Here is a 15092-nt window from a genome sequence, read left to right as displayed (position 1 = left end):
AAACATAATTGTATCATACTTGTATCATAATTGTATCTAACTGGTATATGGTACATTAACACCCATAACAACACCCGATACAAACTGTGAAATTGGTCTCAAACTCACAAATGCTCGTAATAATATACAATGAAAAAAATACAATTATCATACATTTGTATACAATTCCTGTAATAATTATGATACAACTACTATTATAATACAATCGCGATGCATTTCTAGAAAGTTATGATACAATTACGATCTTCATCTTGTTCAAGTTTTAGTCACAACTCTAAACTAAAAATCTAATATAACATCGTATTATAATTATATTAGTATTGTATCATGTATTATTTTGATTATTGATGTATCATTTACAAGTCACATACAATTTTAATACAATCGTGATACAATTTCTGAAATAAATCTAATACAATTATAATATAATTCAAATTTTTTACCTATCAGTGAAGAGAGCAGTTGTACATCGAAGTTCAAACCTATAAAATTTTAGTGAAGACATAGCAATTTGTGAAGATTTCTATAAAAAAAAAGTCATATAAATCAAGAATACAGAGAAGGATAGGTTTGAACGAGTTATATAAGAAGAATCAAAAAGAAAGAGAGATTTTGGATGATTAGTAAGAAATAGAAATGTTGGGTTTGAAATCCTTTGGAAAACGAAAAGAATCGGAAATGTAGGATGGGCTATTGGAAATGGGGGTGGGTATCGTGGATAATAACTGATATTGGCTAAAATTAAGGGATTTTCAATTTTCTTCTTTTTTATGATTTTGTACATAAATTATAAATTTAGATGTACAATGTAGTTAAAAAGAATCTAATTAAAAATGATAAATAGGTTTCTATTATAGTATAGCTAAGTAAATTTTCCAAAAAAAGTTACTTCTGAAAAGACCTTTATTCGTGGTTGTCACTTGTCAGCGTGGGTTGCTCAAGGCCCAAAGCAGGTAAAGGCTTTTCTCAAGGTTGTTAATACTAGTTAGTATATGGTTTTAAGTTTTTTTTTTATTTATTTTTGACAAATATGAAGTTTGTAAAGAAAAAAAACGGAAAAAATAATTGTAAGAAAAATAAAGAAGTGGCGAGTGAAAAAGGCAGATTAAAAGGAGACATGAACATATTGTGCCTTATGTGTAAGAAAATACTATATGATGTGTTGGCATGCCACATTTCATTTTATTAATCATGTCTTCCAAATTTTTCTCTGTGCTTATGCTCTCTTTTTTTAACTGCTTTGTATGCATCTATATTTTCTATCAAACAAAGAGGCATTGCGTAATTTTAATTGCACGTTGTTTTTCATTCTTTCGCACGCTTTCAAAAATATAAGGATTGAAATTGATCTATTTTGATATCCATGATCAAGGTGTTAACTCCCGGAATCATGTTTTATTGTTTTAACTTTATATTTCTTTCTTTTTATCTAAAAGTGTTTTTTTTTTTTTTTTTTTTGCAATTTTAATTTCTTAGGAACATATTGTTAGATCCACGTTTTAACGATGAAAAGTAACATATTTTTTAATTGCAGAAAATCTCCATAAGCAAAGGAAAACAAGATTGCCAAACACTAGCGATAAAAGACAAGAGAGGAAGGAGTAGCGGAAATTGCCAAATACTAGTGATAGAAGACAAGAAAGGAAGGAGTAGCAAAAAACAAGTGAAAGATCTTTTTAGGATGTGACAGCAGATTGATGGAAGATAATAGAGAAAGGACCAAAATTAGAGGAAGTCAAGATTGCTTTAACTCTGCATTAAAGATTTATCTATCCACGGAAGATGGTTAACTCCTGAAATCAAGGGATCTATTTCTGGTTACCTGAATTAAAGGAAGATCTGCTTAGCGAAGAAAAACTCTATCAAGACCACAAGTCAAGGCAAATCAACGGAAGCTCCACATTTATTTTCTACGGTTCGTTCTAAGGATCAATTCCCTTGGGTATGTAATCTCTCGACATTCACAACAATTAAGAATTAAAGAAGAACTCATGAAGTATATATGTGTGTGTGTGTTGGTCTAGAAGAAGGACATACTTTGATCAAACGAACTTCCCGCTCCTTGTTCTATTCTAAACAAGCATTATAATCTGAATTTAGTTTACTGTGTAACCAGTAAAGAGAAGAAAGGGAGAAAAATATTGGTAAGACATTGCATCAACAATACGACGAGTGTACTTAGTATCTAAAGTGAGTTGGTATTTGCAACAACATCAACATATCTGTACGAAAGTTTATCAGGAGCTTTGAGAGAGAACACCCTTGCAACACAAGAGGACTAGAGTAGGATTCACATTAAATCTGAACCACTATAAAATATTCTGATTTTTGCACTTTACCTTCGGTCTTTACGTTTTATCTTGGTTATTCGGGCAGTAGACTAATTTGACAAGCTAGTCTACTGCTTAATTATAAAAAGAACAATCAACAATTCATCCCTTCCCTCTTGTAATTTCACATATTACTACTATTGTTTCTTCTAAAATTTTCTCAGTTACTAGTTGATTTAGATGATAACAAAATCCAAGAAGTATTTTGCATCTCAAATAGCTAAAAACTGAATTAAGTTCAAAGTGAAACATAGTATAAATGAAAATAAACTTAATAACTTTTCATAAAGTTTAGCTTTAGGTCACCAATTTTATTAAGCACCCTCTAATTGTCGGAGCTTCCTTTCCTCTGAAAGCAACTTAGCAAATCGAATAAGAGCTTGTTCATTGGTGCCCTCCCCATGAACTGCTTCAAAGCGGCCCGTCTCCAAGTTGACCCTTGACACTGGCTTCTTCAGTAGATCTTTACCAACCTGCACTAGCGTCTGCATATTTTTTATGGTCGAAATATCCGTTGATGCTGCCTCTCCGGTCAAAGTATCGTTCTGTACAAATTTATTATGTAATCATCATCATGAAACCATATATATGTGTGTGTTATTAGAGGAATGTTGATATATCAAACCTGAATTCTGAGGTAGTTCTTCTCGTTGTGAAGGGACTGAAACATGGTTGAAACATGTATATCTACAACATCTGAACTTGCATCACTGAAAATATCTAGCAATGGACTGGCACCATTGTTGTACATCCAACCAAATACGCCCCATCTTGAAGCCGAGCGGGCATTATACTTTTCTTTATTCGTGCCTGTACCTGTGCCTAGTGACAAAACCAACATTTTCTTGCAGTCCGCGGTTTTCATATCCTCATATTCCATTTTTCTCGTCTTGATTTCTCTTGAAACGTGAGTAATTGCCATTAGAGTCTGCCAATAGATTTAATGAAAAGTGTTGTTCAAATATCTGAATTCATACAAAGACCATATATATCTATTCCCTTACTTCAAAAAAGAATGACATTACTTTTCAAAAAAGAATACTACCTTCTAAATTTGGAAACAATTTTACTTTAACTTCTCATTTTACCTTTAATGATAAGATTTATAGCCAAACGAATGTTGTGACCTCATAACAAAGGGAAAAAAAAATCTTTAGTTCTATATTAAATTTTGTGTCCGGCCATATATGAAATGGCTACTTACTGGATTACTTGCAGCTACACCTCCATCAATAAGATCAAATGTACGTACATTCCCTTGGGCATCCTTGGTCTCAAAATAATATGGAGGGAAATAGGTGGGTGCTGCAGAGGTACCAAGACAGACGTCCGATAGTAGAGCATCCTTAGACACAGTTGTTCTTGCCTGCACACAAATATGATATCAGCCTTCATTGAATTAAGATAGAGTTATAGTAAGACATAAATGAAGTTTGTTAGTTGAAGAGGATTGTACGTACATCAGAAGTTGTGAAGATAATGGGTTGAAGGCGCTTGATATCAAAAGTTGGGATAACTGTATGAGTTAACGTTTTCTTCATCGTAAGATTGCCTAATTTCGACCTAACCAATGATCTCAGGTATCTGCCATCGTACTTTGGCCCCCCAAATATATTAAAGATCTTCTTCACATTGTTGCGGCTGCATCAAATATAAATGTTTTCCATCAGTAAAGTCTTCACTGAGACACATCAATCTACAATTTAATGAGTTGAACGGAAACCTAGTGTTTTCAACATTAAATGTATATATTTGAAAAATTACTAAAATGTCGACAAATATTAAATTCAATGTGAATTTATAATTTTAAAAGTACAATGAATAAAAACCTTAAGGCTGGTTGAACCCATCAATTTTAAATACTCAGACTCGCCTATCAGTGTTCAACACTTAAACTATGAAAATTAAGAAACAAAGCTAGATATATACTGTCAATTGTTCTAACCTGCTCGCAGGGAAGATTTTAGGGCCGTGCTCAAAGAAGAAACTGGTAATGTCATTTGCTGCATATAAAGGGCGATTATCCTTGTTTGGAGCTGTGAGCATTGTGGTCACTAGTCCACCTGTACTTGTTCCAGCTACCACATCGAAATAGTCTGCAACTCTTGCGTTGGGTCCATCAAGTTCCTATTATATATAGCCAGAACGGTTTTGAGCTAGGATCATTGCATGCGCGCAATATATGAGCAGTAATTATGGTTCTGGGCGCGAAATATAAATTTATGCGTAAAATTCACTTGTTAGATATATATGAATCCATAATTAAAAAATATAGAACTTTAATCCTAAATCCGCCTTGCGTATACCTAATATAGTAGATAAAGTGGTTGATCTATGTGAGTACGTACCTGAAGTTTAGATTCAAGGAAAGCAAGAACAGTGCCAGGAATAATGCCTCTGATGCCACCTCCATCTATGCTTAAAACTGTCACCCTCGTCTTTCCTTTTGTAGCTGCAGATGCTACAGGAGTTTGCAAGGCTAGAAAGGTCACTATCAGGGCTAGTGCAGCTACAAAAGTCTTAATCATATTGTATCAAATGCTACTTTAATTTAGACTTTAATGTTTCTGATAGTTGAAAAGAGTAGTGAGGCAAGAAATTAAAGCTACTAATGGCATATTTATAACTCGATTTAAGTTTTATGAACAAGAATATTTACACTTAGAGTTAAGTCACTTAATTCCATGTGTCATAAAATTAACTGATAGTCTAAAATTAAAGAAACAGAGCTTCAACTCTTTTTCGGATTTTGAATGGTATAGAATTTAAATTCTTTTTTCTTTACGTTCGAGGTATTTCACATGTGATTTGATCCCCTTTTTCCGTCGTCATTGACTCCACAAATTTAAATATGCATGTACTCCGTCAAGGCTCCACATGACAAAAAAAGAAATTTCTTTTTTTGTAGAGCCTGATCCCATTTTGTGGGGAAATTATAAGTGATTATGAGGTGTAATTGAAGCTTGCATTTATTTATGTCAGTACTTAAATATTGGTGTCGATCACTTCTTTAGCAATTCCTATGATTAAAATTTTACGACTCCTAATCGTCAAGCAAACGATTTAATTTGACTTACCCTACTTTAAGGAGATCAATACAGAAAATAAATAATTTATCTCCCAATCACGTTTACAAGAATTATTAATGTACTAATACTATCTTTCCTCCGGAAAGAAGAGATCGTGCAGCACATTGATAAACGATTGCTGTTGTTTACTGAAACAAAGTACAACTTGGTGAAAAAAGTATTCTCAATCTTTCTTGAAAACTAGGTTATTTTTTAAAATACGTTCGTTTCTTAGATGTGCGTGCAAAAAATAAAAATTTAACACCAAAGAATGTAATAGGATGAATGAGATATGATCACTCTTATATGTGGTTTTAAGCATACGTGGATTAATTCAATACAAGTGATTAATGTCGTTAGATTAAGCAAATGAAAGATGTAATAAATGGCCAAACCGATAATAAGAGTGATCCCGGGCTTGGTTAGTGGCTCGATGAAAAACCTGCCTTCGACCCCGAGCTTGCACTCACGAAGAACTGGTGAACAAAAATAAGAACTTTGAATAATAGAGAGAATGGAGGTAAATTACCTTGGTATGTGTGTTACAATGTATAAAATGAATAGTTAGTTTCCCATTTAGATAGTAGGGGAGTTTTACCCTAAGTACAATTCTAAAAAGGGTAAAAATCTCTCTTTTCGCCAATCACTAATCTATCCTTTATACGGGCCGAGATTTACGCTGTGACATCCCGTTGGGCACGGATAACACGACCCTATGTTAGTCGTGTGCGGTTATTTGGCAATGCTCTTCGAAGTCTTGGGACTCGAACCGGACCCGGAGGACGTGGCCCCGATGCCTCCGAGGGCAGGTGTTTTGCTCGAACCCCGATACGAGGGGCTCCTTGCCCTAATTTCGATTCCTTACGGTCACGTCCCTGCTCCATTTGCCTCACCGAAAAATCGAGGTGTTCACCGGTCTTGGTTTTACCTGTATACAGATAGTCCCCTCGTTTCTTAGAGTGTGGGTTTACCGAAATGATGAGAATAATAGATGCTTTTCGATTCCTTCTTCAATACGCAGTAACAGAAACGACAAAGAAGTCGAAACGTCTCATCAATCGTGTCATTCTGACTTCGAACACGTGTCAGCCATCAGCAGGTTACCTCTGAATGCGAAGCGACACAAAATTTCTATAAAGGTTTCCATCCTTCGTTCTTTTTTCACCTTTTGACTAAGCTTCTACCTTCGATTTTTCAAGCTATTATTAACCTTTTTCAAACTTTCATATCTTTACCCCTGTTCTTCAAGCTTTCTCGGCAATTTCCAGGTTTTTGACCAGATTTTCTTTAAATCTTCACACTATGTTCTTTATCTTCACAACCCGTTTTTCCAAAACTTTGCGTTCTTTCCTCAAATTTTCAAACACTCCCTCAAATGACAATGGCCAAAAAATCAAAAACCGTCCCCTAACAAGTGGCCTCTTCATCTTCTCAACCGGCCGCTGGTACTGAAGCGGTTGCCTCCGAAGTGATTGCTAACGAACCGGCCGCCAAGCCTCCCTTGACAGCGTCCATTTTCGGGGGCTGCTCAATTGCAGATGACTTTAAAGTCGAGAAGCCTTAACGCAAACTGCATCAGGGTGAAGGAGTATCGAGGTACATATGCTCCGTGACCGAAGACGTTCTTTCCATAGCTTGAAAAGACTACAATTGGGAGGGCAAGGACGTAGTAGTCCCCGGACCCGAGGACACCATTACTACTCACATGGTGGGGTACTTAAGTGTTTACCCTTAACCCTTCATATTGAGCTCGGTGGACCCGGTCGTTCTGAATTTTTGCAAGAGGTACGAGGTGTGACTCGAAAAAATCCATCCATCGTTGTAGAGTATCGTGTCCCTCCTCTGCTACTTCACAAATAAGGTCGAGTCTCGCCAGTTCACGATCGACCACCTGCTCTGATTATACAGTCCCCGAATGTTCCGATGGGGACTGATCAAGCTTACTTGTTGGGCCAGCAAGGCCCTCTTTTCGAGTATCGCCGAAGACTGAGACCGGGGCTAGCAGAGACATTTTGTCCGAGTGAAAATCGAGAATTTGATCCCCCTGAATACATGACATTCCTTGAGAAGTGGAATGCGTCTCATAAGTGCAATCTCTCTTTAAACATCAAATGTTTCTTCAATTTTAATCGTCTCGTTCATGTTTATGGTTGTACAGTTGTTTCCAGGGTTTCGAATGTGATTCCCCGGTTAAATAAATGGATCGAGGGAATCTATACTCAAATATCATACTTTGAGCACACGTGGCATAGAATTTTGAAGGGCCGGTAGGAGGCCCGTTCTCATGGTAAGACCTCTCCTCAAATAGGTAATATCAGGCTTTCCTATTAGCATCATACTTAATCTTATTTCCTTTCTTTCCTTTTTGCTGGTTTGCCTAAGACCACTGAACTTAGGCCTTTAGAAAGCTTCGGGCTTCCCGAGTTCCACAACGAAGCCAAAAAAGAGATTGGCTCGTAAGCCAAAGAAAAGCTCCGATTCTCGAGCACCAAAATCGGATTCGCTTCTTCGGCTTAAGGACGAGCCCGAAGAAGACGATATTTTTGTGCCTTTGATAAGTAGGGATTTTTTTACTTATTAGCACATTTTTGCTCTTGTCTTAGTCCGAAAGTATTGATTGATGCTCCCAACACTAATGAAAATATGCAAATTGCAGGAATGTTGGAAGTTTGGGCTCCTATGATGAAATCCGACTCAAAAAGGAGTGTTCCGAAGCACAAGGCAACAAAGGGCGTAGAAGCAAAGAAGTGAGGTTTGCAAAAGGATTTCTGCGGCCGCAACTCAAGCTAAAGAACCCAACAGTATTTTGACAAAAATGTGCAGACCGTACATGAATGGTGCGGCCGCAAAACAGGGTCCGCACTGACTAATTGCAAGTTCAGAGAGTGTGCAGAAGACCAAGTCCTGACGCCTTACTGAAGTGTGTACCGCACAAGAATTGTACAGCCGCAGAAGTCGCTTCGCAACCGCAATCCAGAAATATGCTTGCAGAATCCACTTTCCTGCCAACTGAAGAAATCTGCGGACCGCACATGGAATTCTGAGGCCGCAGAACCTCCTGAAGGGCATTTTTGTAACTGAATTTTGGCCCACTATAAATAGACGATTTTCAGAAATTTAGGTTAAGTTTTGAAGAAAAAGTTGTTGTAGTTGTTACCTTTCACTACTTTAGGAAGTTTATAACTATTTTAAACTTTGATTATAAGTTTAATTAGCTTTTCTTCTTTATTTTCTTCAATTTTCATTCTGAGTAGCTAGATTCTTACTAGGGTTTTGACCCAACCCTAGTGTGTAAACCTTGTGGGTTTTTAATTTAATGCTTGTTTATGATTGGGTGTTGATTAGTTAGCTTAGTTCATGCTTCAATTGTAGAATTAATGGTTGCAAACATTGATTCCACTACTGGAAAATTCACCTATGGCTACGGATGGAAGACCGTTCCAATAGGTAAGAAAACCGTTGCCATAGATCTATTGCTACGGTTCAGTGCCCGTTCCACAAGCTGGCGTGCCTATAGAGCTTATGGAACGGTTTTGGAACGGTTCGGATAACCGTTGCTATAGTACGATCTATCGCGACGGTTTTCCCTCTTCCTGTTGGAACGATTATTCTCATCAACTGCAACGGTTACTTTCCGTTACCATAACGTCAAATGCAACGGTCCATAACCGTTACTATATCTATTAAACCGTTACGGGCATCACAGAAATGGCAACGATTTCTTTAAGAAATTGCAACGGTTGAACTATCTATTGCAACGGTTTTTAGAATATTTTGGAACGGTTTGCAGGTCCTATTGCAACGGTTGAACTACCTATTGTAACAGTTTTTACAATATTTTGGATTATTGCAGGTCCTATGGCAACGGTTTTGTTAGCTGTAACACTTTAATTGAATTGAAAATGGTGCCCCCTTTTAAATAAAGATTTACATATATATATATATATATAACAATAAACAAATAAAAAACTAAAATTTATATAAATAACAAAATAAAACTATTCATAATCCAAATTGTCTAACAAGCTAATAATAAATCCATAGATAGTGATGAAACCAATAAGTACATACATTTAATATTTCAAGATCAAAAGTTTAAAATGTTTTGATAACAAACATTCTTAGAAACCGCCACATGCATCTACAACAATCAACAATTCAAAAGTCTCTTAAGTAAGATCAAGATCTTCATCACTGCCTTCATCACTACCTCCGCCTTCCATTGCTTCATCTACTCCACCTACAAAAGAGTATAAATAAAGTCATTATCCCTTCAAAAGAATCCTATCTAAAAATTCTCTTAGATAAAACAACCCAAATGTCACTGCTATTTAAACGCGCTTTGACTTTATAAACCCCTAATACTTTTCTCATAGCACCAGATTATGAAACAACAAGAATTCCAATGTGTCTAACAAGTGCATCAACAACAATAACATTCTCTTGTTGGACAGCTTCAGCACATGCCAGAAAGAGAGAGAGCGAGAGAGCACATAGTGTTTTGAATGAAACCAAAGGAAAAATCATAGCAATCACTTCATCAGCTGGTGTTTTTGAATGCAACCAGAATTCAACTTTCTATATTTGTATATTTATCTGGCAACGACTTTAAATTACGTTCTTCTTATGTCTCATTGAGCTTGAATATAATTCAGTGTTTCTATAGGCAAGTAAAGCTGCAATGATTAGTTTCTATGAGACGTTGCAGGTAGAACTTGGGACACAAATTGGGATTACAATAGGTACTAGTTGAATCTGAGTTGACCAAAGGCAAATTTCTCACAACGAGGGCAAGCTGGAAGTAAAAAAACAAGTAATGAGAGATGTAAGCTACTTCTTTTCATTTAAGGATATGATAATTCTTGATTTCCCACTAAATATTTAACATCACTTTTCAGGTCAAATGTCACACAATAAAATCTTTGAAAATATTCTACCTACAACAGTACAACTAGTATTACATGATTCAAATTTCATCAAATTCAAATCCAAAAAATAGAGTTCGCTAAACCGTCCGAAAGGAATAAATGGTAATGAATATTCAGGTATCCAGGGGTACTTTGCAAATACTCTTGATAATCACGCTAACACATAACAAAATCATAGCCAAGGAAAAAAATAAACAACAGATTCTAACACAAAGCTAGAATTAAATAGCCCAAAAACCAGAGAGAACTTACAGGGAAGTACACCTAAAATTCCAAAGCAAATCAAAGTGGTGCCATTATATTAAACTAAAAACAGAACTAAAACATGTTACACAAGCACATTTCAACAAAACTAGAACTCAGATTTTTTCACTAGCTAAACCCCAAAAATAATGATTCTTTTAAATGCTCAAAATCTCATTACTGTCAACAAAAGAAACTAAATAAAATATAAAAAGAGAGAGAGCGAGAGAGCGCACAATGGTAGAGAAGAAACATAAGAAAAAAAAGTGGAGAAGAAGAGGAAAGAGAAGACGTGTAACATTTGCTAATGACTAACCTCGAGTGTTACTGCCAGCGGATGGACGATTGATTGGTTGAATAGCACCTTGTTGTGCAGAAGCAGCCTCGCCAGGTGCACGAGCACTGAATATTAGCATGTCAGGATCAAGTCTTAAATCGGGGTTGAGACGTTGAAGTCGTGTAACGACGTTCATCGTAATATCTTGTTCCATAGCATCCTTTTGTGCATTGAGCTCTTCCAACATTTTTTCCTTTTGTGCATTGAGCTTTTCCAGCAATTTTTGTTGCATCCTCTCTTCCATTTCCTCCATTTTTTGTTCCATTCTCTCATCAGTAGCATTTATAGAGGATCCAAAATCTCCTTTTTTCTTTTTTAAGAGAGTCTTGTTAACCCCTCGTCCAAACAATCTAACCCGACCTGGGTGCTCAGGTCCCATGACGGATGCAAATGCGTCAACTGAATCACTTCCATCTCCACTTTCTTGATTTAATTGTATTCTCTCCATTTCAGCCTACAAACCAAATGCAAGAGAATAGAGTTTAAGTAAATAAAACTAAGACGATAATCAAGAACAAATAAATAATCACGACAAACGTTAAATTAGAAATTTCTTACAATTTTACTAATTGTATTCTCATAAGAGCCTTTGTATACTCGACCAGGTTTTCTTTTTCTTGTAGCCACAAAGATGTCCTTACTTGATAGAGTATCCGAAGTATCAGCCATTTCCTTCTTTTTTTCCTAATAACATGAAAACTGGTATAATAATCTTTTCATGCAAAGTTAGCAAGTTCATATTTTAAGAAAAATAAGAGAAAAAATCAAACCTCGATGATTCGAGCAAAACTTGTTTTGCCAGCAGTATGTGGATGCTTCAACTTTTTTCGATTCTCGATATTGGTTTCAGACGTTTTCTGCAAATAACAAGCAAAGATTGACAAGGGGCCACCTAAAATACAAGTTTTATGTATTAAAATACAACTGGACTTTGAGTTTGCTTCAACTGCCTCTGAAGCCATGAGAGTACAGTAGTGCTTCTGGACACCAGAAGCATTGTTTTAGGCTCTCGTATTAGCCCAAAGTACAGTACAGTACACTGGATTTCCATTCACCTTACTACAATAACAATTACAATCAATCTATGGAGACTATTAGCTTCACAACTATTATATCTCCTACAAAGTTGGCAAAAGTTGGATGTAATTACCTTGGCGGCATCGGAGTTCCAATATTCAAGAAGATCTTTAATGTGAGACGCCGGAACATCTTTTGGCCTATTCTCCATTCGAAGCTCGTCATTCTCATATGCTTCAAAGTGCTTTCTCTTTAACTGACTTTTATACTTTCTCCAAGCAGTACAAACTGAATCACAAACCCAATTCTTCGCCTCTTCAGGAATGTCATATTTTTCCTACAAATTTAGTGCAATTAGGTTAATATGAGAAATGTGAAATATCATCAACGCTTATTGAACATTAGGAACTTCAAACCTTTACATATTTCCAAATATCCTTTTTTGTATCTACTTTCTTCCAATCAAATACATTAAGAGGACAAAAGGTCTTATTCCTACCCAAAGTGCCGAGGAAGCTACCCAACTCTTTTACAACTTCATTAGTAGGACCAACGGGTTGATTTAACTCATTTAGTACGATTATTTTACGGTCCTTCCTACCGTGCGCACTTTGCATTTGAGTAGGGCCTCTTTTTCTTTTTGGCGCGGGAGGGCCTGCACTAATACAAAACAAGGAAAATCACCAATCACCACTGTTAGTTAATTTTATGATTAAAATTTATATATATACTTGCCTGGTTCCTCACATTGTTCAATTGCTTCATGATTGGTAGAATCTTTAGATGGTTCATGCACAACTTGTGATGTAGGAGTGATGGAATCCATTGGCACTTGCCGCACTTGTTCTTGTACTCCTTGTGCTGTAGAAGAGGTAGAAATAAATGGCACTTGCCGCACTTTTTCTTGCAATTGAGATCTTTGCGAAACCTTCTCAGCTTTTGATTGTCTTTCTTCATTTTCATGAAAGGTTCTTTTTGTTGTCAACGACTGATTTCGCAAAAATGCAAGTGATCGAGATTCTGATTGTCTTTCTTCATTTTCATTAGACCTTATAGCTTGAGAGGTTCTTTTTGTTGTCTACGACGAAACCTTTTGGTTTCTCAAAGATGCAAGTGATCCAGCTGGAATGCGGTTGGAAATTTTTTTGTTTTTGCTTGAGCACCCTTCTTGATTCATGACTATTAAAATCTCTGCCATATTCAAAAAAGCAAACACGAAATAGTATAAGATGAGTACATATAAGTGAGAAAGGAGATACATATCCTCTGACAACTAATGTTGTCGAGAATCTACTGAGTGATATAAGATTTCTTTAATAAGATAATGTACGAAAATCATCAGACTAGCACATACTTTGCTGGACAGAATTCCAACAGGGGAATATAGAGACAGATTTCTTTATTGTTGTTTTCCTAAGTCCCCTTATCTGATCATCATGTATCCATGTTGGTTGGCTCTTACGAGCACCTAGCAAAAACATATGATGACATGCAAATGATGGATTTTCAATTTTCATCTAGGATAATCTTCAAATACTTGTATTAGAGGACAATAGAAAGTCAAATGGAAGAAGTTATTAATAATAGGTCCTGATAAAACAAATTCTGTTGTACAAGAAGCAGAGAGAAAAGGAGTTCCTATTATATGTTCCTATTATAGTAATTCTTGGAAACAGACACTTTTCTTTCTTTGTCTTACTATGATTTCTTCAATAGAGTTATTGGATGATGTAAAGAGCAATCACCTGGACAAGAAATGCAGAAACGTTCTTTCTCTGATCACCTGGACAAGAAATGCAGAAATGTACTTTCTCTGATCACCCTGGAGTTGAATAACCTTCAAAAACAATAATAGCACATGACATATCAATACCAACACTAAAAAATAACCATGATGTTGTAAGACATTTAACAGACAGATAACAATCTCCCTAAAAAGAAAATGAAACAGAATTAGAAGTGATCGAAAACACCAAAAATAATCTTAATATATATAAATGCATTTTCACTTACTCAAAAAAGTATATTTAAAAGAATTTCAGAACTTTCTTATTTAATCATCTGCTTCCATCCAATCCCAATCAGTATCATCAAACCCATCCTCCTCTTCCGATTCTATAATCATATCATGTGAATATTGTGTGTTAGTTGGAATATCAACAATATCAACGGGTACATCTTCTCTTGACCATCTAACGTCAACATCAAGTAATCTAGAGGAGGAACCAATGTCATCATTAGGTTCCCTCCAAAATGTGTCTCCAATATTGGGACAATTCTCTTCCTCTAGATCATACAAATCAACAGGTACTTTATTCCTTGCATAATAAACATCTTTTTCAATTGGATCCTCCATATAAAAAACTTGATAAACTTGCGATGCCAACACAAAAGGATTAGCTGTACTGCATAATCTATTGAAGTACACCCGAGTTAACCCATAATCAGCTATTTCATTGCGAAACCAATCACATCTAAATAGTATAACGCTAAAACAACCCCAATAATCAACCTCAATAATATCCCGAATAGCTCCATAGTAGATAACCTCACCATCGATGGGATTTTGGTCCCTAGCACTAGCAAAACTATCAGTTGTTGCCGATAAAGTCACTCCATTATTTTGAGTCTTGCATCGGGAATCCCGTTCTTTGGTATGAAATCGGTATCCATTAATAAAATATGCAGTATATCTTTTGGCCACCATATTGGGTCCTTTGGCTAGCCATTGTAATTAATCTGGCACTACAATATTTTTAACTTTCTCTTTAAACCAATTACTGAATTTCCGACTATGATTCCTCGCTCTTTCTCATGCATTTGATCTACTGTCATTAACAATTAAATTCTTATGTTCCCTGCAATCATGAATATTTCAAGTTTAATCATATAATAAACAAATATAAAATATAAATAAACATATATAAAATTTATCTTACTCGATAAACTTTTTCATTTGTTCATCTCCAGTATTGAACAAAGCATATCGATGTGCTTCAAAAAATAACTGTGAATCCATGAGAAAAGCATTTTTTTTCTTACTTCCATTGGATGGCCTATATTAGGGAATAAAGGTGACAAATTTTGAGAGCACTCATCATCCACAGTTTGGTACCTACTAAATTTTGTCTTCACACCATCATGTAGGTATCTCGAACAAAAAGTCAAG

The 15092-nt window shown here is 35.8% G+C and overlaps 1 protein-coding gene across 1 annotated transcript; it reads right to left on the bottom strand.

Moving 5' to 3' along the window:
* Window positions 1-2444: 2444 nt before the first annotated feature.
* On the bottom strand, window positions 2445-5067 carry LOC109217472 (patatin-like protein 1). Its single transcript, XM_019381724.1, has 6 exons — window positions 4679-5067; window positions 4276-4457; window positions 3791-3971; window positions 3535-3696; window positions 2956-3258; window positions 2445-2875 (listed from the first exon to the last, which is right to left on the bottom strand). Exons 1-6 carry the CDS (start codon window positions 4856-4858, stop codon window positions 2645-2647), a joined length of 1239 nt encoding a protein of 412 aa, XP_019237269.1. The 5' UTR covers window positions 4859-5067; the 3' UTR covers window positions 2445-2644.
* Window positions 5068-15092: the final 10025 nt, after the last annotated feature.

The sequence above is a fragment of the Nicotiana attenuata genome, unplaced genomic scaffold, assembly GCF_001879085.1.
Source record: "Nicotiana attenuata strain UT unplaced genomic scaffold, NIATTr2, whole genome shotgun sequence".
In the NCBI taxonomy this organism is placed as follows: Eukaryota; Viridiplantae; Streptophyta; class Magnoliopsida; order Solanales; family Solanaceae; genus Nicotiana; species Nicotiana attenuata.
The sequence above is the reverse complement of the archived record's forward strand: the minus strand, read 5'-3'. Positions and strand labels throughout refer to the sequence as shown.

Excerpts from the sequence above, each read along its gene's own strand:
- LOC109217472 (XM_019381724.1), bottom strand. The coding sequence starts at position 4,858 with ATGATTAAGACTTTTGTAGCTGCACTAGCCCTGATAGTGACCTTTCTA. Across the intron at positions 3,697-3,790 it reads TTATCTTCACAACTTCTGAT|GCAAGAACAACTGTGTCTAA; the intron begins GTACGTACAATC and ends ATTTGTGTGCAG. Across the intron at positions 3,259-3,534 it reads GTGTAGCTGCAAGTAATCCA|ACTCTAATGGCAATTACTCA; the intron begins GTAAGTAGCCAT and ends ATCTATTGGCAG.